This window comes from Aotus nancymaae, unplaced genomic scaffold (assembly GCF_030222135.1).
Source record: "Aotus nancymaae isolate 86718 unplaced genomic scaffold, 86718_ANA_hifiasm-v0.15.2.pri h1tg000058l, whole genome shotgun sequence".
In the NCBI taxonomy this organism is placed as follows: Eukaryota; Metazoa; Chordata; class Mammalia; order Primates; family Aotidae; genus Aotus; species Aotus nancymaae.
In genome coordinates this window covers 12,108,565-12,136,495 of record NW_026988472.1, presented here as the reverse complement: position 1 = coordinate 12,136,495, position 27,931 = coordinate 12,108,565, and the positions used below count along the sequence as shown (strand labels likewise).

The 27,931-nt window shown below is 39.4% G+C and overlaps 1 protein-coding gene across 3 annotated transcripts in view; it reads right to left on the bottom strand.

Annotated features, from left to right (window-relative positions):
• Positions 1-27,931, bottom strand: part of LOC105716700 (RP2 activator of ARL3 GTPase) — a 43,378-nt gene that overhangs the window by 4,933 nt on the left and 10,514 nt on the right. For all 3 annotated transcript variants that reach the window (XM_064364393.1, XM_064364395.1, XM_064364394.1), the window contains 2 exons: positions 22,912-23,577; positions 15,676-15,790 (listed from right to left, as the gene is read on the bottom strand). In XM_064364393.1, the coding sequence (XP_064220463.1) occupies positions 15,676-15,790; positions 22,912-23,577 (781 nt within the window). The remainder of the gene's footprint in view (positions 1-15,675; positions 15,791-22,911; positions 23,578-27,931) is intronic.

Sequence of the window (27,931 nt, the reverse complement as noted above, 5' to 3'; positions counted from 1 at the left end):
ATGCGCATATTTCAAGTTAACCAAACAGCTCTGGCATACAAGAAGTTCTGTTAACATCTGTTAATAAATGCAGAGGTAGTGACAAGATTAGAAAGTAAGTTTGCCAAAAAAAGAGAAAGAAAATATAGAAAACGGTCATTTTGCAACTCCTATTAAAATAATTGGTTCAGGCAACAATCATCAGTGGTTTTAGCATCCCACAGAGAAGACTGCAGGAAACTCTACAATAAAAAGATAAGGTCGTCACCATGTGAACCCACCCATTAATCTTAGTATCCCTAAAAGTACAACAATCAAACATCATGTGCCTTCTCAATTAAATAGGAAACAATGCCATCTATGTATTCCTGCTAAATAAATAAACAAACCTGAATGTATACAAGGCTTTGATCTAACTTCTAGTCTATAAAAAATGTGGAGGAACGAATGAAACAGCCTCATGAATACTATAGGACAACTGACCAAGCTTCTTTCCCAAGACAAAGGCAAGAAATAAGAACTAGCGGGGGGAACGCTGTTTTTGATTAAGAGTGATATAAGATTAAAAAAACAACCAAATACAGTAAGTGGGTCTATTTTAGATCTGGATCAAATTAACTAAAAACGCAAAGAATTATTTTAGTAAGTAGGTAAATTTGCATATGGACTGAGTATTAGAGGATGTTAAGGAATTATTGTTAATTGTTATATGTGATAATGCACTGTAGTTACTTAAAACATTTTTAAAATAATGAAATATTTAGGGATGAAATGAAAGGATGAATCAATTTGATTAAAATGTTTTAGCAAACAATGAGATTATTGTTTTTTAAGTGTGGCAAAAAGTTGATGAAACTGGGTCACGGGTACACATGGGGTCATTGTACTCTCTACTTTTAGTACATTTGAAAATTTGCAAACAGAGTTTAAAAAGTAATTTAAACCAAATAAATATTGAACTAAAAAGAAAAAGTTGATAATAAATGTAGGGTTTCCAGTTTTGCAAAATAGAAAGTTTGAATTAAGGTAGAATATACTTTCATCACTACAAGGAAATATAGTGTGCGTGTGTGTATTTAAGTTAGACATTTATTATTAAAAGTTCCAGTCTTTCTATAAGGAACATGTAATCTAGAAATCAGAAATACAATCTTGGTAGAATCACTCAGATATATATCTTGATTGCTGTTGACCAGAATATGATAAACTTGCAATAAATGACCTAACAATTTTCCAGCAAAAAAGTGGACAAGTGCATTCATTTTGATTAATGTGTGGATAATCTTAGATCTAAAAAGACTACAATGTTTGTCTTATATGCTTGGCATAGATTTGCAACTCAGTAGTATATGGTGTTCCTAGAACGCAGCTGAAGACCTGGTATGCAGAGGAAATATGAGGGGTGGTGCTAGAAGACAGACATCTGTGGAATGACTCACATCCTCTCAAGTTAGGAGGATGGAGGCCTGCTTCATTAAGAAGCTGGGGGTCAGGTGGGGGTGGGGAGACCACTTAACAACATGGGGACCAGCCAGGGGAATCCTCTTATTTCTGCTTTGCATATGCGGAACCTAGAGCAGCCAGGTGAGGCTCTCTAGTTTAATAGAAATCATGGAAAGAGTCTTATGAAGACTCTTTGTAAGTGTTAATAGGGATTTTATCAGCTTATTTTGGTTGCAGTTTCCAATTTTTAAAAATGTTTAAGTAATCTTTTCCACCTCCCCAAATCCTAATTCTTGTAGATTCATTAGTGTTGAACCAATACTTTCTCATGTCTCAATTCTTCGTTTATGCATTCTTTTCAGATGTATTAAACAAAAACCCTTAAAAAAAAAAAAACTACAATGTTGACAATGCACTTGCTAAGCACTCCTTCTATCTAATGATGATGACAATTACTGTGATTATTTCAAACTGAACTATGAGGTCAACAAGGATTACTGGTCATGTTTGTAGTGTTTTAATATGTACATCTTATTCAGATAGTTCATAGTAGCTTTAGATCTAAATATTTCAGGTGTCATGAAAAATTGTGAGACTCTGAGGTAGACAAAAAACATTTCTGGATGTCTTATCTAGTGAACCCTTCTGAGTTATCTAACATGACCTTGGAACAGGCCACTATGTCTCAATTAGATTACTGCAACAGCCTCCCATCTTGTCTCTCTGCTTCCCCATTAAAGCAGCCAGTGACAGGATTTACATTTTAAAAGGAGCATGACATTCCTCTGCTTTAAAATTGCCTATAAAGTATGATCTATATTTTTATTTTTAATTGCTCTAAAAATAACTGACAGTTCAGGCCAGGCACAGTGGCTCACCCCTGTAATCCCAGAACCCTGGGAGGCTGAAGCAGGCAGATTGCTTTAGCCCAGGAGTTTGCGACCAGCCTAGACAACATGGGAAAGCCTCATCTCTACAAAAGAAAAAAAAAGAAAAAAGAAAAACTAGCCAGTAGTAGAGCGTGTCTGTAGTTCCAGCTACTCGGGAGGCTGAAGTAGGAGAATCATCTGAGCTCTGGAGGTTGAGGCTGCAGTGAGCCGAGATCAAGCCACTGCACTCCAGCCTGGGCACCAAAGTGAGACCCTGTCAAAAAAAAAAAAAAAAAACCAAAAAACAAACAAAAAAACCACCAGACAGTTCAAAGCGTTAACATTAACAATGTATTAGGTGTTTATAACATGTGTAATAGTAATATATGACAATAATGACACAGGGATGAGAAGGAAGAATTGAGAATATAATGTTATCAGGTGCTTAGATGACAAGGGAAGTTGTATAATATTAGAAGGTAGACTCAAATTATTTAAAATTTTTTGCTGTAAAACATAACCATTAAATAAGTTTTTGAAGAGGTATAAATATAAGTCAATAGAGGTGATTAAGTGGTATTATAAAATTGCTGAAAAGAAAAAGAGGTAATAAGGAAAAAAGAACAAATGGAACAGAAATCAGCTAGCAAGATGAGAGACTTTGAACCAACTGTATCAATAATCCCTTTCAATGTGAATGGTCTAAATACAGCAGTTAAAAGAGACTGACAGACTGGATTGAAAAGAAAAAACCAACTACATGCTGTCTACAAAAAAACTCACTTTAAATATACAGCCTTGATAAGCTAAAAGAAAAGGGATAAACCTTTACAATAAAATACTAACCAAATGAAAGCTAGAGTAGCTATATTAATTTCAGATGAGGTAGATATCACAACAAGGAAAATCATCAGAGATAATTAAGGACATCAGAGCTGGATGTGGTGGCTTGTGCCTGTAATCCCAGCTACTTGGGAGGCTGAGGTGGGAGGATTACTTGAGCCCAGGAGTTTGAGGCTACAGTGAGCTATGACTGCACCACTGCACCCCAGACTGGGTGACAAAGCAAGAACCCCTCTCTTAAAAAAAAAGAGGGCCATCACATAATAATGAAGGATTCTCCAAGAAGATTATAACAATCCTAAATGTGTATGCACATAATATAACAGAGCTTCAAAATACATGAGACAAAACCTGATAGGATCTGAATAGAGAAATAGACAAATCCATAATTCGTTGGAGACTTCAACACTCCTCTCTCATTAATTTATGGAACCAGTAGGCGGAAAATCAGCAAGGATATAGATAACCTGAATAGCACTATCAACCAACCTTACCCTGTAGTCCCGCTACTTGGGAAGCTGGGGCAGGAGAATCACTTGAACCCAGCAGGTGGAGGTTGTGGTGTGCCATTGCACTCCAGCCTGAGTGACAAGAGCAAAATTCCATCTCAAAAAAAAAAAAAAGAATGAGCGTGGCTGTGCCCCAATTATTAAAGCAGGCAGTGGGCCATATTTTACCAAACTCTGAATTAAATAAAAATGAAAATACAACTATCAAAATTTGTGAGATGCAGCTAAAGCAGTGCTTAAAGGAAAAATTGTAACATTAACTAAGAGTCAACCCTTATTATATGCAGATCCCTTCATTTCAAATTTACCTACTTGCTAAAATTCACTTGTAACTCCCCAAATTGATATGTGCAGTGCTTTCACAGTTATTTGTGGACGTGCACAGTGGCAAAAAACTTGAATTGCCTGATGTGTGTGCTCCCAGCTGAGGTTGAACAAGGTGATGCTCTCTCTGCCTTTTTGTTTCAGCTACTGTACTATAAGGAGGTGTCCTTTTTGAGGTCTAGGTAGTACCGTGTTTTTCACATTTTTGTGCTTTTTGTTGATGATTTTGCCTGTTTAAAATATCCCCTAGGTCAGGCACAGTGGCTCATGCCTGTAATCTCAGCACTTTGGGAGGCTGAGGAGGGAGGACTGCTTGAGGCCAGGAGTTTGAGATCAGCCTGGGTAACATAGCAAGACCCCAACTCTACAACGTTGTTAAAAAAAAAAAAAATAGCTGGGGGCTGGACATGGTGGCTCACACCTGTAATCCCAGCACTTTGGGAGGCTGAGTTTGGCAGATCGCCTGAGCCCAAGAGTTCAAGGTCAGCCTGGGTAACATAGTAAGACCCTGTCCCTTTTATGTTAAAAAAAAAATAGCTGGGCATGGTGGTGTGCACCTGTAGTCCTAGCTCCTCAGGAATCTGAGGTGGGAGGATCACTTGAGCCCATGAGTTTGAGGCTACAGTGAGCTATGGTCACATCCCTGAACTCTAGCCTGGGTGACAGAGCAAGACACTGTCTCCAGAAAAATGAAGTAGCCCCCAAACACAGTGTTGAAGTGCTGTCTAACGGCTCCCAAACTGAGGAAGGCTGTGCTGTGCCTCAGGAGAAAATGTGTTAGATAGGCTTTACTCTAGCATGAGTTCTAGTGCTGTTGGCTGTGAGTTCAATGTTAATGAATCAACAGCATATACTAAATAAGGTATCTTTAAACAGAAACACACATTAAACAAAGTTATGTATTGATCAGTTGACGAAAACATTGTGAACAGACACCTACAGAAACCTAATTCTGTCTTTCTCCTAGGAATAGCAGTTCAGTATTCGCTAATTCAGTGTTCACAGCGACTTTATACACCATAACTACCGTAAATAATGGGAATCAAGTATATTTGAAAAGAAATATCGAAAATCAGTAACCTAAGCTTAAACCTTAAGCAACTAGAGAAAGAAGAACAAAACAAACCTAAAGCTAGTGAAAGGAAAAAATTAGAGCAGAAATCAATGAAGTTGAAAAGAGAAAAACAGAAAATCAAAGAAACAAAAAGCTGCATCTTTGAAATTATCAATAAAATAATAAACTTCACATGAAAAGATACTCAACATCACTAATCATCAGGGAAATGCAAACCAAAATCACAGTGAAATATCATCTCACACCTCTTCTAATCGCAATTATAAAACAAGAGATAAGTATTGTTGAGGATGTGGAGATAAAAGAACCCTTATACTCTGTGTGGGAATGTAAATTGGTACAGCCACTGTGGAAAACAGTATGAAGGTTCCCCAGAAAACTAAAAATATAACTACTATATGATCTAGCAGTCTTACTTTCTTACTTCTGGGTAGGTATCCAAAGGAATTGAAACCAATGTCTGCTGCATGCGGTGGCTCACTCCTGTAATCCCAAAGACTCAGAGGCTGAGGCAGGAGGATCATTTGAGGCCAGGAGTTTGAGACCAGCCTGGGCAATATAACAAGACCTGTCTCCACAAATTTTTTTTTAAAAAATCAATGTCAAAGGGATATCTGTACTCCCATGTTCACTGCAGCATTATTCACAATAGCCAAGACATGGAATCAACCTGCCTGCTGAGGGATGAATGAATAAAGAGATGTGGTATATATCCACAATGGAATACTATTCAGCTATAGAAAAGAAAGAAATTCTGCCATTTGTACAAACATGATGAACCTGGAGGGCATTATGCTAAATGAAATAAGACAGAGATATACAGATACTATATGATTTATATGTGGATCTGAAAAATCTGAATTCATAGAAACATAGAATAAAATGGTGGTTGCAAGGGGCTGGAGGAAATGGGGAGATGTTTGTCAAAGTGTACAATCTAGTCGTTATAAGGTGAATACGTTTTGAGGATCTAATGTATGGCATGGTGACTATAGTTAATAAAAAATGATATATATGTAAGGTGATGGGTGTGTTAACTAACTGGATTGTGGTAATCCTTCCACAATAAGTATATATATAAGATAATCACACTGTATCCCTTAAAATATACAATTTTGTCAATTATAAGTCAATAAAGCTAGAAAAAAACAGAAACAAAACCAACCAAGCCAAAAAACAAAAAAGGATAAACCTCTATCCAGGCTGATGGGAGAGGGAGAATGAGAATGAAAGTGAGGGAGAGGGGACTCAAATTATTAATAGCAGGAATGAGAGAAGAACACCATTACCGATCCCGCAGACAGTGAAACACTATAAACAATTATATGCCCATATGTTCAATAACTTAGATGAAATGAAACAATTCCCTGAGAGATATTAACTACCAAAATTCACTTAAGAAAAAGATAGCCTGAAGAGTCCTACATATAATAGTGAAATTAATTTAGAGATAAAAACCTTCCAAAAAAAGAAATCTCCAGGCCCAGATAGTTTCACTGGCAAATTCTACCACATATTTGAGGAAGAAATGATACTAATTCTCTGCAATCTCAAGATCATAGAAGAAGAAAGACACTTTTCAATTCATGTTATGAGGCCAGCATTTTCCTAATATCAAAATGAGACAAAGAGATTACAAAAAATGAAAACTACAGAACAACATCCCTCATGAACAAAGATGTAAAAATTCTCAACAAAATACTAGCAAATCAAATCCAGCAATATATTAAAGAAATAATACAGCATGATCACAGAGGTTCATCTCAGGAATACAAGGCTGGTTTGACATTCAGGTATCAATAAAAGCCAATCACCTGATTAAATAAATAAGTAAAAACTTATGCTCGTGTCAATAAATACAAACAAAACATTCAACATTCATGCATGATAAAAACTCAATAAACTAGGCACAGAAACTCTCTTAACCTAGTAAAAGGTATGTATAGGCCAGGTGCAGTGGCTCATGCCTGTAATCCCAGCACTTTGGGAGGCCGAGGCAGGTGGATCACCTGAGGTCGGGAGTTCAAGACCAGCCTCACCAACATGGAGACACCCCATCGCTACTAAAAATACAAAATTAGCCAGGCATGGTGGCGCATGCCTATAATTCCAGCTACTTAGGAGGCTGAGGCAGGAGAATCACTTGAATCTGGGAGGCAGAGGTTGCGGTGAGCTGAGATTGGGCCATTACACTCCAGCCTGGGCAACAAGAGCGAAACTCCATCAAAAAAAAAAAAAAAAGAAAGGTATGTATGAAAACTTACAACTGACATAATTCCTTTTTAAAATTTTAATTTAATTTAAATTTTTTTAATAAAGAGATGGGATCTCGGCTTCAAGCAATCTTCCTACCTTGACCTCCCAAATTGCTGGGATTACAGGCATGAACCACTGTGCCTAGCCCTGACATAGTGGGTTTTACTTTATTTTATTTTTGATACAGGATCTCCCTGGGTCACTCCCCACCAGGGCTGGAGTGCAGTGGTGTGATCTCAGCTTGCTGCAACCTCTGCCTCCCAGGCTCAAGTGATCCTCCCACCTCGGCCTCCCAAGTAGCTGGGACTACAGGCACATACCATCACACACCCAGCTCATTTTTGTATTTTTTTGTAGAGATGGGGTTTTACCTTGTTGCCCACGCTGGTCTCAAACTCCTGGGCTAAGTGATCCACCTGCCTCAGCCTCCCAAAGTGCTGGGACTACAGGCATGAGTCACTGTGCCCGGCCACTGACACACTGACATCATCATTCTTTTTTTTTTCTTCAGATGGAGTCTCACTCTGTCGCCCAGGCTGGAGTGCAGTGGCGCAATCTTGGCTCACTGCAACCTCCATCTCCCGGGCTCAAGTGGTTCTCCTGCCTCAGCCTCCCAAATAGCTGGGACTATAAGTGAGCACCACCACGCCTGGCTGATTTTTTGTATTTTTAGTAGAGACAGGGTTTTACCATGTTGGCCAGGCTGGTCTCGAACTCCTGACCTCAGGTGATCTGCCCACCTTGGCCTCCCAAAGTGCTGGGATTACAGGCGTGAGCCACCATGCCCTGCCTTCTGACATGATTCTTAATGGTGATACTGAACACTTGCAGAATAATGATGGAGGACATCTTTGCCTTGCTCCTGAAATCAGCCTCCAGAGTAGCTGGGGCTACAGGTGCATGTCACCATGCTCGGCTCATTCTTTTTTTTCTTTTTTGTAGAGACAAGGTCTCATTATGTTGCCTAGGCTGGTCTTGAACTCCTGGGCTCAAGCAATCCTCCTGCCAAAGGGTTGAGATTACAGGTATGAGCCACCACGCCTGGCCTATCTTGACAACTTTCCTGTGACTCTAAAATTATTCCAAAATTAAAAGTTGACTTAAAAAACACAGAGAGATACCACGACATACCTATTAGAAAACTGACAATACCAAATGCTAGCAAATTACCCAAGTGATTAGAAAAGTTATGTACACTCAAAAACCTATATACAATGCAGGTCCCTCAAAAAACTAAAAATAGAACCACAACATGATCCAGCAATTCCAGTACTGGGTACAGATCCAAAAGCAAGGAAATCAGTATGTCAAAGAGATTATCTGCACCCATGATCACTGCAGCATTATTCACAACAGTCAAAATATGAAATCGGCCTAAGTGCCCATCACAGATAAATGGATAAAGAAAATGCGTTATATTTATACAATGGTATATTATTCAGCCATAAAATGAATGAAATCCTGTCATTTTCAGCAACATGGATGGAACTAGGGACCATTAGGTTAAGTGAAATAAGCCAAACACAGAAAGACAAATATCACATGCTCTTACTCACATGTAGGAGCTAAAAAAGTGGATCTCATGAACACAGAGAGAAGACTGGTAGTTTTCAGAGTCAGGAAAAGGGGACAGTGGGATCGGGGCGGGGGGAAATGAGGGGAAAAAAGACAATGTAATGTATTTATTACCACTGAACTGTATACTTAAAAATGGTAAAGATGGGAAATTATATATGTATATTTTACCTCAATAAAAAAACTTACACACAAATGTTTATAGTGGCTTTATTCATAATTGGCAAAAACTGGAAACAAGCAGGATGTCCAACAATTGAATGGAAAAACAAACTGTGGTACATCAAGACAAGGAATACCATTCAGCAATAAAAAAGAACAACTTATTGAGTCACCTAGCAAGATGGCTGAATCACAAATGCATTTTAACAAATGAAGCCAGACTCAAAAGGCTACATGTTGTATGATTTCATTTATGGGACACTCTGGAAAAGGCAAAATCATAGGGACAGGAGACAAATCAGTTGCCAAAAGTTGTGGTTGACTGACTAAAAGGGCTACACAAGGGAAATTTTTAGGGAGAACTGTTTTCTCTGGTACTGGGGTGATAAATGGGGTGGTGGACTTTATGCACTCATCAAAACCCATGCCAACTGAATGTTATTGTATGAAAATTTTAAAAAATTAACCAAGATGTGAGGGTATCCAAAGATGGAATGCAGCTTGTGACAAACGAATCTAACAGTATTATAAATGTATGCCAATACTTCAATGAAGGGGATAAGGGAAAAGGGAGCTGACCTCAGGACTTTGGAAAACTGTTTCGAGTGGCTACTGTAAGGCTAAAGACAAAGACTGTATAATACCAACTGCACTCGAGTTGGTAAATAAGTTTCTCACAGGGGTATGGGTTAGAAATTCTAAAACTATATTATATGTATACTAGTGTTAAACAAATAAGTGAATAAAACATATATAATGGAAGCCAGGTTTCTCACTTTCAGAGTAAGAAGTCACAAAAAAAGCAAGGGAAGGGATGTTAGAATGAAACCTGTGGGGCTGGATTAGGGTCAGAGGTATTTTAATAGACGGATACAGAATTATAGATGTGTGTGTATATACAGGTTAATAGTCATACATGCATTTTTTAACCTTTGTCTGTTGATAAGGGCTTAGAATCAGTGGTATCCCAATAGTAAAGGGCACACCTAGCACCCAGATCTTGGTTTCTATCATTCTAGAATAAAAGAAACCAGGGTTCCTTGGAGAAATGTTGATACTAGCTCTGGAGCAAGGAAAAATATAGGATGAGCCTGGAGCATCTTGTAGGGCCAGAAAGTAAGGAAGTGTTCAAAATTCAAAAGGATGGGGCATGTCAAAGGGACAAAAAAGCCAACCTAAAAGCGCTTCAGATGGTTAAAACTGGAACAATTTGATAGTAATGAATTACCACCTAAAGAATAAAATACATACCCATGAGAAATAAATGAATGAATAAATGAGAAAACACAAATCTTTCCTTCCTTCCTTCTTCCCTCCCTCCCTTCTTTCTTCCTCCTTTTTTCTTTTCTTCTTTTCCCTCCCTCCCTCCCCCCTCCCCCCCCCCCTTTCTTTCTTATTGAGACAGGGTCCTACTCTGTCATGTTGATGTGGTGTGGTGTGATGTTGGCTCACTACAACCTCCACCTCCCAGGTTCAAGTGATTCTCCTGCCTCAGCCTCCCAAGTAGTTGGGACTACAGGCTTGAGCCGCCATGCCTGGCTAATTTTTGTATTTTCAGTAGAGATGAGGTTTCACCATGTTGGCCAGGATGGTCTTGATCTCTTGACCTCATGATCCGCCCACCTTGGCCTCCCAAAGTGCTAGGATTACAGCCATGAGCCACCACACCCAGCCAGGACAAATCTTTCTTACAGAATTCCAAATAATGTATGTGGATATTCCTCTCTCCAGATGGTAGAACTTAAATCTCCACTCCTTGATTGTGTACTGGTCTTAGTGACTCATTGTCAAAGAACGGAGTATGGAAAGGGAAACATGGAAACTTTACAGCAGAGAAATCTGGCAGATACCACCTCATATTGACATCATGTGCCCTGTGATGTCATGTGATGAGAAGGGTACTTTGTCTCTTCCTAAAAACCCATAACCCTAGTCTAACCAGAGGAAAATGTCAGATAAACATAAATTGAGGAACATTCTACAAAACAATTGACCACTACTGTTCAAAAGTTTCAAGATTATGAAAAACAAGGAAAGACTGAAGAACTGTCACATCTGTCACAGGAAATTAAGGAGACATGGCAACAAAAAGCAATGTGGGATCTTGGATTGAATTCTGGAACTGAAAAAGGACATAAGTGGAAAAACTGGTAAAATTTGAATAAAGTCTGTAGTTTAAGTTAGCATTTTACCAATGTAAATTTCTTAGCTTTGACAAATGTACTATGGTTATGTTAACATTTAGGGAAGCTGGGTAAGGGATATACAGAAACTTTCTGTACTATCTTTGCAATTTTTCTGTAAACCTAAAATCATTCCAATATAAAACGTTTATTTTTAAAAAGCCCACAAATGTCCAGCAGCATCTCATCTCACTCAGACTACTACAGAAGCCAAAGTCTCTACAGTGGCTTATAAGGCCCTACATTAGCTGACTCTCTCTCTCTCCTACTTGTAAGACCTCATCTACTTTGTTGAATAAATGAATGAATGACTCCCTAAAACAAAAGAACCCAAGTCTGACTAATCAAAAATGGAATATTCCAAGGGTACATCTCAAAGATTTTTGAATCAGGCTTTCTGGGGTAGGAGTAGAAAACTTGTTTACTGGCTGGGCTCAGTGGTTCACGCCTGTAATCTCAGCACTTTGGGAGGCTGAGGCGGGAGGATTCACTTGAGCTCACGAGTTCGAGACCAGCCTGCGCAACATGGCAAAACGCCGTCTCTACAAAAAATACAAAAATTAGCCAGGAATGGTGGCGCATGCCTGTAGTCCCAGCTACCTGGGAGGCTGAGGTGAAAGGATTGCTTGAGCTCAGGAGACAGAGGCAGGAGGATTGCTTCAGCCCCGGAGACAGAGGTTACAATGAGCCAAGATTGTACCACTGCACTCTAGCCTGAGCAACAGAGTAAGATCCTGTCTCAAAAAAGAGAAAAAAGAAATTTTGTTTATGTATTCATGTATTTGAGACAAGGTCTTGCTCTGTTGCCTAAGCTGGAGTGCAGTGGTGAGATCATGGGTCACTGCAGCCTCAACCTCCCTGGGCTCAGGTGATCCTCCCACCTCAGCCTCCAGGTAGCTGGGACTACAGGCGCACACCACCATTCCCAGCTAATTTCTGTAGAGATGGGGTTTTGCCATGTTGTCCAGGCTGGTCTTGAACTTCTAGGCTCAAGCAATCCACCTGCCTCGGCCTTTCCAAGTGCGGGAATTACAGGTATGAGCCACCATGCCGGGCTGAAAATTACGTTTTTAAAAGCACCCTGGATAGTTCTGAGGATTAGTCAGATCTGGAGATCCTCATCATGAAAAACAATGAATTATCTTGCTAAGCAGTCAAATAGCTTTATTAAATATTGAAAATAAATGTGACTATTGCAACTGAAGAGGAAAACTGAGAGACTCTGAGGTGCAAACTATTTAAGATACATGTGAATTCTCAAAATAAATAAATAAGACCACTCTTAGTTCAGTACAGTGGTTCTCAACTGGCAGCAATTTTGCCTCCCTCCCATAGCCCTGGGGACATCTGGCAACATCTGGAATCATTTTTGGTTGCCACAACTGGGGTGGTGTTTTATTGGCATCTAATGGGTAGAGGCCAGAGATGCTGCTAAACATCTTGTAAGGTACGGGACAGCCTCTCACAACAAAAAATTACCTGGCCTAAAATGCCTATAGTGCCAAGGTTGAGACACCCTGCCTTAGAATGACTGATGGCCACTTTTAGATAAGGGCCCAGTCCATCCAACTCCTGCTAGAATATCTTCACTGCCAGTCTACTCACTATTCCACTGCTGAGTAGCTTAAAAGTTTTCCCCAACTTATTATTTTGAAAATTTCTACACATTATAGAAGAGTTGAAAGAATAGCATAAATATGCATTTGCCTTTCACCTACACCACCAAAAGCTAACACTTGTCCACATTTGCTTTATTACACAATAAATACCATCTATCTGCACATATATGCTTTGTTTTGCTGACTCATTTGAAAGTAGCAGACATCAGGACACTTCAGCTTGTAGCTTCTGCATAACTACAGCACCATTATCATACCAAAGGCTATTAATGATAATTCTATCGCATCTTCAAACTCCACTACTTGTCCCAAAAATGCCTTTTACAGCTCACTCCAACCCAACCTAAGATCCAATCAAGGTTCACTCATTGCATTTAGTTGTTATGTCTCTTTAGTCTCTTAATCCAGAATAATTCCCGTATCTTTTTGGTTTTCCATTACACTGTCTGAAGAGACCTAGCCAGTTGTCTTGTAGAATGTCTTCTATTTTGGATTTGTCTTATTACTTCCTTATGGTGTCATTTAACGTATTTCTTTTCTTCCTACAAACTAGAAGTTAAGTCTTGGCTCAATTAGATTCAGGTTACTTGGGCAAGAACACTATACAGGTGATGTTGCGTATTTTTCACTGCATCACATCACGAGTAACACAATGTTAGGGTGTCCATCAGTGATGCTGTTTGATCACTGGGTTAGCATGGTGATCACCAAATCTCTGCTGTAAAGGTACACTTCCCCTTTGAATTAGGATGTATAACTATCCTACTTCTTAGCAACTTTTACCCCAATCGTTTTACCACCCACTGATAATCTTTGTCTGAAATAATTATTACACTGGCGTTGGAAAATGATGATTTCCAAAGTCCATCATTCCTTCTGCATTTTTTAGCTCACAATATTCTGTAAAGAGCAGATGAACATTCCTTTCTTCCCTCCCCTTTTTGTTTAACAATATGGATGCACAGATTTCTGTTGTTAAATCATTACCTTCATTCTTCTCTTTTTTTTTGAGACAAGCTCTTGCTCTGTTGCCCAGGCTATAGTGCAGCAGCATGAGCATGGCTCACTGCAGCCTCAAGCTCCTGGGCTCAAGTGACCCTCCTACCTCAGCCTCCTGAGTGGCTGGGACGGCAAATGTGCATCACCCCCAGCTAATTTTTGTATTTTCTGTAGAGACAGGGTCTTGCTATGTTGTCCAGGTTTGTTTCAAACTCCTGGCCTTAAGCAATCCTTCCACCTCACCCTCCCAAAATGCTGGGATTACAGGTTTGAGGCACTACATCCAGTCCCAGTATTCTTTTTAATTGTTAAATTGTCCCAAATTTGGCCCATGGAAACTCCTTCAAGGTGGCTCCTATGATCTTTTGATATGAACTCATCAGTCTTTGAATACCTCCTACAGGCATCTCTGGTGTTTAAGACTTGTTTATATAATGTTTATTTGCTGAAATTCCTGCAACATTTGCTTATTGGTTTTAGTTCTACTTTTTGCAGCAACAGAACATTTTACTTCTTCCATGTGGAATGTTCTGTTACTTAAATGCAGATACTATATTTGGGTTGGAGCAATTCTGTAATACTACTTCACTAACATCACACAAGTACATAAATCATTAATTTAGATCTACCGACATGCTCACTTTATTACTAACTCTCACACTTTAGGATGTCCAATACACTTATTACCTGATTCAATTTCCAAAAGCTGCTAAGAGGTTAAATGTTCATTTTCAAGCTTCCAAATGTTCCCATGTCAAAATGGTTACATCAAAGGGGTCAGGTCAGAATTTCCTTTTTTTTTTTTTTTTTTTTAAGATGGGGTTTCACCATGTTGGTCAGGCTGGTCTTGAACTCCTGACCTCAGGTGATCCACCCGCCTTGGCCTCCAAAAGAATTTCCTACATATATTCTGGGGTAGATTCATGCAGAGGGTTGGAGCAAGTCCTTGCTACTACTACAGTAATCACAAAAGTTTTATCAAATACTGCATTAATACTTACCAGCTGAGTTACACCCAGCATTACTTATTATCCTAACAATCCTCTAACATTTCATACAGGTTTTCACAGTTTATTATAATATTTTTATACATAAAGAGCATATAAAATACAGACGTGCCCCCTCTCTAGGGTATACTCAATCAACACTGCATATTACTATACATATTTGCTCAGGCCAGTCAAGGAAAGCCTGATGAGCCTTCAGCAAACAATGTCCGCACTCTGAACAGATAAAGAATACTCTGTCCTCTAGAATCAATACACTTTCAAATACAGGTAGGCAGACAGTAACCCTTCAGGTGGGCACACATACTTAAGTTCCTCTCTTTGAAGACCTATATCCAATATCCGAAATTTATTGGTGGCATTTTAATTATACAAGGGAAATTAATCAATCATATGAAATACATAAAATAATACACCACTTTATATTTCTTATTTCTTTTCCAGTATGATTAAAGCACACTGAAGGTAGACAGAATCTTTATCAAGTGCTTTGCAACTCTGAGCAGGGAGTATGAAATGTTTACTCACTACACTATACAGGTAAAACAATAATACAATAAAAATTAAAATAATAATAAGATACATCATAAAATGTGACTTTCAGTACTAAGAACACAGGATAGGGAAAAAAAGGAATGCCTAATTTCTAGTTAGTTATCTAGGGCTCCTTGAGTGATGTGAAATTTTAACATTTCTGAACAATAATAGAAAAAAAAACAAAGAACAAATGAGAAAGAGAAGGCAATGCAAAAGAAATGTTAAAGGCAAAAGTAAATCAAATCAGCATGTAAAGAAAATAACCACAAAAGTATACCAATCATCCAGAAGGTACCTGTGTTCAGAAGAGGAAGGAAGTCAGGTGCTTTTTCCCGAAAAACCCTTTGAACATCCTCAGCTTTCACGGACACTTCCTTCGTCTGAACTAGAAAAAAGCCTTTACCAACCATCTGTGAAAATAAAATTTCATTTAGATTTTAAAATGAATTTCTGAGACTAAAACAATGATTTCCTATTCTAGTATTTCTCAACAGCACACTGATTTTCGTTGTAATTATAAGTCTAATTCAGGGTGTTTGCTATAATAAGTTCTCACTATATGAGATTCTTTCTTCCAGATGGGTAGTTCTGGCTTAGTACTGCAGTTAAGATTAAGGGTCAAATAAATGTGAATTATCTCTCAAGTTTAATACATGGTTAAAGTTTTTCTACTACCAGATGGAAGCTTTAGTTTGGTGATACTGCAAATGTCCAATGAGAAGAGAATGGTTAAGTAAATTATGGTACAGTCACATGATGAAATGCCACAGTTCATTACATTTATCATAGTTCATTAAATACAACAAAGATGTTACAATAAAATGGGGAAAAGCTTATGTAATAATGTTAATTTTATATAGTTTTTCTTTTTTTTTTTGAGACAGGGTCTCACTCTGTTGCCCCGGCTGGAATGTAGTTGTGCAATCATAGCTCACTGCAGCCTCAAACTCCTGGGCTCAAGTGATCCTCCCACTTCAGCCTCCCAAGTAGCTAGGACTACAGGCCTGTGCCACCGTGCCCGACTAACTTTTTAAATTTTTTTTGTAGAGACAGGGTCTTGCCATGTTGCCAGGCTGATCTTGAACTTCTGGGCTCAAGCCATCCTCCTGCCTCAGCCACCCAAGATGCTGGAATTACAGGCATGAGCCACTGTACCTGGCCAATAATGTTAATTTTAAAAAGCATGATACAAATGTATATAGTATAGCACAATAACGGTAAATCACACTTACCAAGCACTTACTATGTGGCAGGCAGCTTTATGTACTTTACATGTATATGTTTAACCCTCCCATGAAGTAGGTATCATTACCCTCACTGTACAGATGTGAAAACTAAGGCACACAGTGATTAAGGGACATTTAACAATTAAGTGACAGAGCTGTGATTCAAACCTAGTTAATCTGACCCTGTCTCTTAAATAAATTTAAAAATTATTCCTAAAAAGATTATTCAAGGTATGGTACAATTATATGATTTTGAACTTATTTTACTCTTTCTTATTTCTATAATTCTCCACAAGGACGTATTAATTTTTAAAGTAATTATGAAAGTAGTCTTTAAAAATGCAAAGTCAGCCCAGCATCATGGCTCACACCTGCTATCTGAGGTTTCTGAGAGGTCAACATGGGAGGATCACTTGAGACCAGGAGTTTGAGACCAGCCTGGGCAACATAGCAAGATTCCATCTATAAAAAATTTTAAAAATTAGCCAGGTGTGGTGGCATGTGCCTGTAGTTCCAGTTACTCAGGAGGCTGAGGTGGGAGGATCCTTTGAGCCCAGGAGTTTGAGGCTACACTGAGCTACGATCTCACCACTACACTCCAGCCTGGACAACAGCGCAAGACCCTGTCTCTTAAAAAAAAAATGTAGTCATTCCAATCACTTAATTTTTAGCAAAGCTTGTTAGTTTTTTTTTAATATATATTTTATTGCGTTTTAGGTTTTGGGGTACATGTGAAGAACATGCAAGATTGTTGCATAGGTACATACATGGCAATGTGGTTTGCTGCCTTCCTCCCCATCACCTATATCTGGCATTTCTCCCCATGTTATCCCTCCTTCCCACCCCCTGCTGTCCCTCCCCTAGTTCCCCCTGACAGACCCCAGTGTGTGATGCTCCCCTCCCTGTGTCCATGTGTTCTCATCGTTCATCACCCTCCTATGAGTGAGAACATGCAGTGTCTGATTTTCTGTTCTTGTGTCAGTTTGCTGAGAATGATGGTTTCCAGGTTCATCCATGTCCCTACAAAGGACATGAACTCATTGTTTTTTTACGACTGCATAGTATTCCATGGTGTATATGTGCCACATTTTCCCTGTCCAGTCTATCATCGATTAATAATTAAAAGTAACATATATTCTCAACACAGAACATTTGAAAAATAAAAAATAGAAACAAAGAAATATCAACCAGGGTGCTACAACTAAAAGATGCTGCTGCCATACAGGCATACCCTCCCAGTTTTCTTTTTCTCCCATTACAGAAATAATATATGCTCATTGTTAAATCCATAGAACTGCAAAAAAAGAAAACCCTGCTCTTAATCAACTGCCTAAGAATAAGCATGACTGTTAACATTTTAGTATCTATAACTTTCCAGACTTAACTACTTTTAAAAAAATCAGTTACTTACATAATATTCTACAAATTTTCACTTACTTGTGACATTTTCTACATGAAATCAGTTTTAATGGCTGATAGTATTTCATCCTGTGGCTACATTATTCCATACCATTCCATTAAATTTGATCAAACTCAAATCCTATTTCAGAACTCTCATTCAATGCTGCCTCCAAAAAAAGAAACATATATTTAAAAATTGTGGAGAATTACATGGACATCACTGCCAGATGACTGTAAAATAAAAATAACAGAAACAATTCTACCTATTTTCTAGAGTGTTTATCATCTCTAATCTTATAGACAGGAACTGATAAGATTTTGATGATTACTTCAAAATACTTTTACCTAAGTAACAAACTATATTGTAATATTTCACTGCAGATTTGGAGAGACTCCTTTTCATGAAAATTCTTCTACTTTTAAAGACTTGAAAATAGTGGTAACTACCAACTTCAATTTCAAATGATGAAATACTCCTAAACAATTCAAACTATTTTACTTTAATTTATCCTGTACATATCTGTGACGTAGGCAAGAGAAGTCGAGGAATCTGATTTTTAGGTGAGAAAACCAAAGCCTAGTAACTTCTCTTGGCTCCCTATGGAATGTACTTTCTGCTTTACCCAGCCTTTTTGGACTTCCTACCCTCTCCCAAGTTTTATACTTCTTATCACAAAAAATTCATTATTTAATGTATTAAAACAATGTGAAATAAAATTCTGTGATCCTCCTGCGGTTTAACAAATATAGAGTTAGCAATCACAGTTTCAGTCTAAGCCGTCCTAACATTTGTGTTATGACATGAGAAAGACTCAAGTTTTATTTTTTTATCTCAAGATTCACTAGTTTCTATACATATTTCCATATGAACTCATTTCATTTTTTAAAAAAGGTAATCTCTCAAAAAAAAATAAAAAAATAAAAATTAAAAAAAGGTAATCTCTCAATATAATATGTAAGTCTTCTGTCTTTCAGCATATTTTGATACCCTCTTCATATGTACTTGGCATTTTATTTTTTATTTTTGTTTGTTCTCTTCATTCCTTAATTCTGTACTGCCAGAATAAGATAGGATAACTGTAGCCTTTTAAATAGTCCTTAGACTAGAAGGCCCTTGAGTCCACATGCTTTCAGTCACATTCCTACTCCACCAGGCATTCAGCAACTTTCCTTTACCACTGAAGCAGCATAACAGCATCATGTTTAAGGGTGAAGGTGTGGCCTACACAGCCAGACTGCCTGGATTGGAATCATGGCTCTGCTGTTTACCAGCTGAATGACCTTCTGCAAGGTACTTACCCTCTTTATGGTCTATTTCTCATATCTGTAAAATGGGGAATAATGGCACTTATTTCATAGAGTTGTTTTGAGTATTGAGTTAATTCATTTAAATTCCTTACAATAGTGCCTGGCATACAGTAAACACTATGTAAGTGTTAGTTATTATTATTGCTCTGGGATTATTGTTTATATTGTATTCCAGAGGACATCTAAAGGACATCATTCTTCCTCATCATATTCTTTTCAAGGTCACACAAACACTGCCATTTCACATACCAGATACTAAAGGTTAAAAGGTTAAAGAACATTTGATGACTCATGAAGAAACACTGTTTCGATGGCTTTTTTCTTTAAACATGCTAAATATTATTTATGTCCATTCCTCATTACCTACGAAAAAGGAGTTTAACCTAAATAATTACATATTTTGAAAACTGTATGTAGTTTAAAAAAAAATCACCATACAGTATAATAAAAACATTTACCTCTCAGATATTGGATTAACATGTGATCAGATAGCTCAAAAGCCAGAAGTACCTTTTTCTATATCTTACCAGATTCATAGAAAGTTTTTATCACATTGGCATAAGCAAAAAAGAAAATCTAAAATCTTAAAATTATACTTTGGTTTCTGTTGGTTTAAAAACTACACCTCAGACATACTTTGTAGATTTCATACATTTCTACATGGGTTTTCTACATTGTAGAATGTACAGCTATTAAGAGGTATTCATTTTTAATATTTTCCTAAAATCTTTCCTTTTGATATGTTCCAACTTTTAAAAAAATCCGTTCAAAAAGAGACATAGGCCGGGCGCGGTGGCTCACGCCTGTAATCCCAGCACTTTGGGAGGCCGAGGCGGGTGGATCACGAGGTCGAGAGATTGAGACCATCCTGGTCAACATGGCGAAATCCCGTCTCTACTAAAAATACAAAAAAAAAAAAAAAAGATTAGCTGGTCATGGTGGCGCGTGCCTGTAATCCTAGCTACTCAGGAGGCTGAGGCAGGAGAATTGCCTGAACCCAGGAGGCGGAGGTTGCAGTGAGCCGAGATCACGCCATTGCATTCCAGCCTGGGTAACAAGAGCGAAACTCCGTCTCAAAAAAAAAAAAAAAGAGACATAATGAGCTTTCCAGCCGAGCGTGGTGGCTCACACCTATAATCTCAGCACTTTGGGAGGCCAAGGTGGGTAGATTGCTTGAGGTCAGGAGTTTAAGACCAGCCTGACCAATATGGCAAAACCCTGTCTCAACTAAAAATACAAAAGTTAGCGGGCATGGTGGCGAACATCTGTAATCCCAGCTACCCAGGAGGCGAGGCAGAAGAATTGCTTAAACCCGGGAGGCAGAGGTTGCAGTGAGCTGAGATCCTGCCACTGCACTCCAGCCTGGGAGACAAAGCTACACTCTGTCTCAAAAAAATAAAAAGAGACTTGATGAGTTTTTCCATTCACTTCTCCATTTCTGCAAGTTTGATTTTTTTTTTTTTTTTTTTTTTTTTTTTGAGACGGAGTTTCGCTCTTGTTACCCAGGCTGGAGTGCAGTGGTGCGATCTCGGCTCACTGCAACCTCTACCTCCTGGGTTCAGGCAATTCTCCTGCCTCAGCCTCCTGAGTAGCTGGGATTACAGGCACACGCCACTATGCCCAGCTAATTTTTTGTAATTTTAGTAGAGACGGGGTTTCATCATGTTGACCAGGACGGTCTCGATCTCCTGACGTCGTGATCCACCCGCCTCGGCCTCCCAAAGTGCTGGGATTACAGGCGTGAGCCACCGCGCCCGGCCGCAAATTTGATTTTTAAATTCAAACAGATTCCTCCTGAAGGAACCTGATTAATGGATAATCAATACATCCTACTGCTGCCTTCCCACTGGAGCATCCACCAACAAAGGAACTGCTGCTTCTGGAGCCCCTAACCTCTATATCTCCAATTATTTTTCAAGCAGAAGTTGCTACCCTAGAAACCTTCTCTACTTATGAGCTCACCAAGACCCACTGTTCATAAGCCTATAAACTTTGCCAACCTAGCTTCCATCTCACTCTTCTACACAAAGCTCCCTTCTATGGCAATAGAGTACAGGAAAATAAGGAACATAATGTGGAGGTTGCTCCCACAGTCACAACAGGGTTCAAAGGGAGTATTCCTAAATGTATTTTCAGCCAGGCACAGTGGCTCATGCTTGTAATCCCAGCACTTTGGGAGGCCCAAGGCAGGCGGATCACAAGGTCAAGAGATCGAGGGCATCCTGGCTAGCATGGTGAAACCCTGTCTCTACTGAAAATACAAAAAAATTAGCTGGGTGTGGTGGCACTTGTCTGTAGTCCCAGCTACTTGGGAGGCTGAGGCAGGAGAATCACTTAAACCCAGGAGATGAAGGCTGCAGTGAGCCAAGATCGTACCACTGCACTCCAGCCTGACAACAGAGCAAGACTTCGTCCCCCCCCGCCACCAAAAATGCATTTTCTACCCCCTAACCAATTAGAACTCCAAAGAAATTTCCCCACTAAATAATTATAAAATGTCATGCTTTACTAAGCAGTGCTACTTTTTGTGAGCTTCTCCAGAAATCATTTAGTATAATGGAAACTCTTTAAGGGCAAATAATTTTGTGTATGTATCTTCATCTCTAGCATATACTGTAGTTTGTCATTTCTAAGTTGCTATCAATTATAAGATGCATTCCACATAAGCAAAACCTTGGAAAACAAACAGGCATCCTATCATCAGTGAAATATGGTAATAGTAACTAGCACATAATAGGTGCTAGCTGGGCACGGTGGTTCACACCTGTAATCCCAGCACTTTGGGAGGCCGAGACGGGCGGATCACCTGAGGTCAGCAGTTCAAGACTAGCCTGGCCAACATGGTAAAACCCCATCTCTACTAAGAATACAAAAATTAGCTGGGCGTGGTGGTGCATGCCTGTAATCCCAGCTACTTGGGAGGCTGAGGCAGGAGAATCACTTGAACCCAGGAGGCGGAGGTTGTAGTGAGCTGAGATCATACCATTGCACAGCCTGGGTGACAAGAGCAAAATTCTGTCTCAAAAAAAAAAAAAAAAATAGGTGCTTAATGCTTACTGAATTGAATTTTTTTTTAAGTTTCTTTGAGAAAGTATTTTAAGGCCCAAGCAATCTACTTACAGACAAATCTGTTGGGGCAGGGGGCGGAGGCAAAGGACTATAACTTGAGGGTTGCCTGAATTTCTTCTTTCTTTCTTTTTTTCTTTTTTTTTTGAAATGCAGTCCTGCTCTGTCACCAAGTTGGAGTGCAGTGGCGTAATCTTGGCTCACTGCAACCTCTGCCTCCCGGGTTTAAGCAATTCTCCACCTCAGCCTCCCGAGTAGCTGGGATTACAGGCGTGTGCCACCACATCCGGCTAATTTTTTGTATTTTTAGTAGAGACGGGGTTTCACCATCTTGGCCAGGCTGGTCTTGAACTCCTGACCTCGTGATCCACCTGCCTTGGCCTCCCAAAGTGCTGGGATTACAGGTGTGAGCCACTGCACCCGGCAGTTGCCTATGTTTCAAATAGCCAATTTGAAAAGAATGCAAGTACTCCCGAATGGTCCATTTTTAAATCTAGGTGTATGACTATTTCTTTTCTCTTTCTCCTTACCTTGTCAATTAGTTTCCTGGCATTTGCAATAGTATAATCACCAGCAAATAATACCACTAAGCATGATTCATCGCTGCTCTTCTGTCTATGACCCCAGGATATTGGAACAATGCTTCTATTGGCTTCTGTGGAAACACGAACAGCTTTGAGCTCTTCAGTAGTAGGTACAGGAACATAGTCCTGAACCACAGCATCTTCTGGAAGAAGGCTCCAGTTGAGTTCTCCTGACACAGGTGTAAAGTCATGAATGTCACTCCATGTATTGTTGAAGATACTTAGCCCTGCATCTTTGAACTGGAAAGCTAATTCAGGATAGTACCATTGAAAACAGCCAAATTTGATATTTGAGGATGACTCAATGATAGGTTGAGTGGCACAGCACAAAAAGACTTCCAGCTTTCTACAATCACGCACACGAAATTGTTGGCAGGCTAACGTGCACTTGCAATCTCTGCAATTCCGGAAAAACACACTGCCTTTCACGGGTCCCAGAAAAATTATGCAGTTAGTACAGTCATCAATGGTAATTGTAGCAGAGTGATCAAAAATATAGATGTTACAGTTCTCACAGTCTTGAATGAGAAACTGTTGTCCTGCTACTGTCCCAGGTAAGCGACCTACTGTTTCATCCTTCAGTCCACTGAACATGTAGTCTTTTGGATCAACCTGCAGGAACAAAACACAGACCTTGAGTATTATTAACATTATTCAACAAATATCAATTAAATGCCTATTGGGTGCCAGGCACAGTTCTTAGTGCTAAAATATAAGTTCTTAGTCTCAATGATTTTGAAACACAATAAAAACATTAACAGGACAAACTGTTTCTCTCAATAATAATATAAAACTTAAATGATCTTAGTCAAAATACACACCCCCCAGAAGACGGATCCACTCTCTTTGTTATTAAATTGTATTCTGGGCATGCAAAGCTAAACGGGTAGCATCTGTGGCACTATGGTTTGAGTTTTCTCATGACTTAACCCAGGTGACACCTACATCATCGTTGCCACTGTCAATATCGTCAGTAGGCTTTTAGCCTATTTGGAATTTATATAAGTAAAAAATGTACTAAGCTTTGTAGAGTACCAGGGTCAATAATATATTTTAAAATGATTTTAATAAAAGGGGCTGTGAAAAATTCAACTCATATCCTACGTATCCAATGATCTTAATCATGACCTTGCTATTTCAGCTTTCTGACGCTTTTTCTTTTTTGATGCCTCATTTTTAAAACTTCTACTTCTTCTTTTTTTTTTTTTTTGAGATGGAGTCTTGCTCTGTCACCCAGGCTGGAGTGCAGTGGCATGATCTTGGCTCACTGCAACCTCCGCCTCCCGGGTTCTTGCAATTCTCCTGCCTCGGCCTCCTGAGTAGCTGGGACTACAGGTGCAGACCACCGGCATGCCACCATACCTGGCTAATTTTTTGTATTTTAGTAGAGACGGGGTTTCACCGTGTTGCCCAGGCTGGTCTCGAACTCCTGAGCTCAGGCAATCCGCCCATCTCGGCCTCCAAAAGTGCTGGGATTACAGGAGTGGGCCACCGTGCCTGGCCCTAAAACTTACACGTCTTTAAAAAATTCTGAGGCCAGGTATAGTGACTCATGCTTTTAATCACAGTACTTTGGGAGGCCAAGGTGGGAGGATCAGATGAGACCAGGAGTTCAAGACCATCCTGGCCAATATGACAAAACCTCTGTTAAAAATACAAAAACTACCCAGGCATGGTGGTACACATCTGTAATCCCAGCTACTTGGGAGGCTGAGGCACAAGAATAGCTTGAGCCTAGGAGGTGGAGGCTGCAGTGAGCCGAGATCACACCACTGCACTCCAGCCTCGGTGACAGAGCAAGACTCTGTCTCAAAAAAAAAAAAAAAAAAAAAAAAAATCCTGAAATTGAGAATGTACCCAGACCAAAATATATTTCTCTATCCTTTTGCAAATCAATATATGGGTCTCAGTTTCTAAACCCCAACTGATTTCTGCAATATGCTATGGAAAACTGAAGAACCTGAAGGCACAAGAATCACAATATGTAAGTTGCAAGCAAATTTGATTCAAGCATTTATTAAGCCACAATGCAATTTTTCAAATTTGGCCATTTCCATCCTTAGATCTTCCATACTACAGCTCATATAGTCTTTTTTTTTTTTTTTCCCCCAAGGTGGAGTTTCATTCTTGTCTCCCAGGCTGGAGTGCAATGGTGCGATCTCGGCTCACTGCAACCTCCGCCTCCTGGATTCAAGCAATTCTCCCGTCTCAGCCTCCTGAGTAGCTGGGATTACAGGTATGGACCACCATGCCCAGGTAATTTTGTATTTTTAGCAGAGATGGGGTTTCACCATGTTAGCCAGGCTGGTCTTGAACTTCTGACCTTGGGTGATCCACCTGCCTTGGCCTCCCAAAGTGCTGCAATTACGGACGTGTAATTGCAAATCATCAAGCCCAGCCCACGTAATCTTTTAAACAGTATGCCTGGAAAATGTCACAATAATTTTTTTAACTATCAAAGTATGGTCACTAAAAGCCCATTTTTGTTTCTTCCTTGTGACTTTCCTATCTACTTCAGCTGTTTTAACTGTTTGTTACTATATAAATTTCACGCAAAACTATTCATGCATCATAGGCATCCATATATACAATATGTAAAAATTTGATTTATAAAGCAAAATTTAATCATCTTAATTATAAGCAAATGAGCTTAAATTGACTTAGTAATTGCACAATAGATATTGTACTTATCCAGTTTTATGCTGTACTAGGAGGAGCACCGTTCTGCAGTATGAGGCAATAAAAGAGGTACTCGTCTTCCAGTCTCAGTTTTGTCCCCTCTAGGTGACCTGATCTTGAAAAAGTCACCTTTACTTTCTGGATGTTTGGTTACTCTACCAACATATGAACACCCAATATGAGCCAGACATTGTTTTAGGCATTAAAATGAATATGACCAGCTCTTTACATAAAAGAAGTAAACAATAACCTAAACTAAACTAAAAACAACTTAACCATGTAATGAGAGATGCTGAGAATATTCTGGAGAGGACAGAGAAGGGACACCTGGGGCTGGGAGAAGTGAGATGGAAGTTCTGCAAAAAGTGAGAATGGATAAGCTAGAGTTCCTTAGATTAAAAGGGTAGGAATAAAGGACCCTCCCTTCCCATGCCAGGCAAAAGTAACAGAAGAAACAAAGCAAAATTTTTCAGGGAGTGGGAGGAAAACTGAAAGTAGTTTGATGTTACACCTACTGTCAGAATGCTTGCTAGTAGATGAAGCTACAGAGGTAGGCAGGGACGGTATTATAAAGCTTAGAAGTTATCCACAGACAAGAGGGAACCACAGAAAAATTTAAATAAGCAAATTTATATGTCAGGATAATTACTCTGATGAGATAAGAACACATGGAACATGAATTGATCTGAGAGACTATTGTAGTCATACAGAAAGGGCTGGAACCAGAGCTGTAGGGAAGAAGAAGATGGGAGGAATTTGAAAACTACTGAGGGAAGAGAATCAGCAGACTGGTAATTCAATGGCTGTAGAAGGTAAGGCAGAAGGATGAATCACAGAGGAAAGGCCATGTGAGGACACAGTAAGAAGGCAGCTGTCTGTAAGCTAGGAAGAGAGCCCTCACCAGACACTAAATCTGCTGGCACCTTGATCTTGGACTTCCCAGGCTCCAGAGCTGTGAGAAATAAACTTCCGTTATTTAAGCCACCAGTCTGTGGTATTTTGTTATGGCAGCCTGTTTTAGTCTGCTTAGACTGCAAAAGCCATCCTCTTGCTATGTCATCACCACATCTGTCCTCTGTGTAAAGGAGAGGGAGGAAGCAAGTGCAAGCTAACTGAATCTTCTTATAAGGACACTAATCCTATCAGATCAGCACTCTACCTTTATGACCTCACTTAACCTTAATTACTTCCTTAGTGGTCCCATCTCCAAATACAGCCACGTGTAGGCCAGTAGGGCTTCAACATATAAATTTGACAAACGTTCAGTCCACAATAGCTGCCAATGCTGAGGAGTTAAATGTAATTTACTATCCTAAGTATTTTCTCTGGACACTCCAGTTTTCCTAGCTCATAGGGAGAAATTAATCTGATAGCTAAAGATTTTATAGCTAAATAGTTGTTTAGTATAAAATTATTCGGATTGTCAGCACAGCCTTCCACGGAGAAATTTAAGATTTATGTTTCTGTACTTTCTCAACAATTCCTGAACGTTTTTCAAAACAAAAAGTAATAGGAGCTAGGCACAGTGGCTGACACCAGTAATCCCAGCTACTTGAGAGTGGGCCAGTGGCCTTAGTGAGGCCGGAGTTTGAGACTGGTCTGGGCCACACAGCGACACCCCCCACTCTAAAAAAGTTTTTTAAAACCTAGCAGATTATTTGAAGCGAGTTGGTGGAAGGGGGAGAAAAAAAAAAAAAAAAAACCTTAGTTGGGCATGATGGCACATGCTTGTAGTCCTAGCTACTCGGGAGGCTAAGGCAGGAGGATCACTTGAGCCCAGGAGTTCAAGGCGGCAGTAAGCCATGAGTGTGCCACTGCACTCTAGCCTGGGTGACAAAGCAATACTCTGACACTTAAAAAAAAAAAAAAGGAATAATAAACAACTGAAACTGAAATCCACGGTAATTTTGCAAATTACTAGTTCTGAAATAAAGTGTCTAAAATCACAAGCATGGAAAGGTCATGTTTTAAATTACTTTTTCATAAGAGCCATTTATGAAGTGAGTTTAGTTTAGATTGCTTTGTTTTGTTTTTCTGACACAGGGTCTCACTCTGTCGCCCAGGTTGGAGTGCAGTGGCACACTCATGGCTCACTGCAGCCTCTACCTCCAGGGTTCAAGCAATCCTCCCCACCTCAGTTTCCTGAGTAGCTGGCACTACAAGCGTACACCACCATGCACAACTAAGTTTTGCATTTTCTGTAGAGACAGGGTTTCACCATGTTGTCCAGGCTGGTCTCGAACTCCTGGACTCAAGCAATCTGTCCACCTCAGCCTCCCAAAGTGCT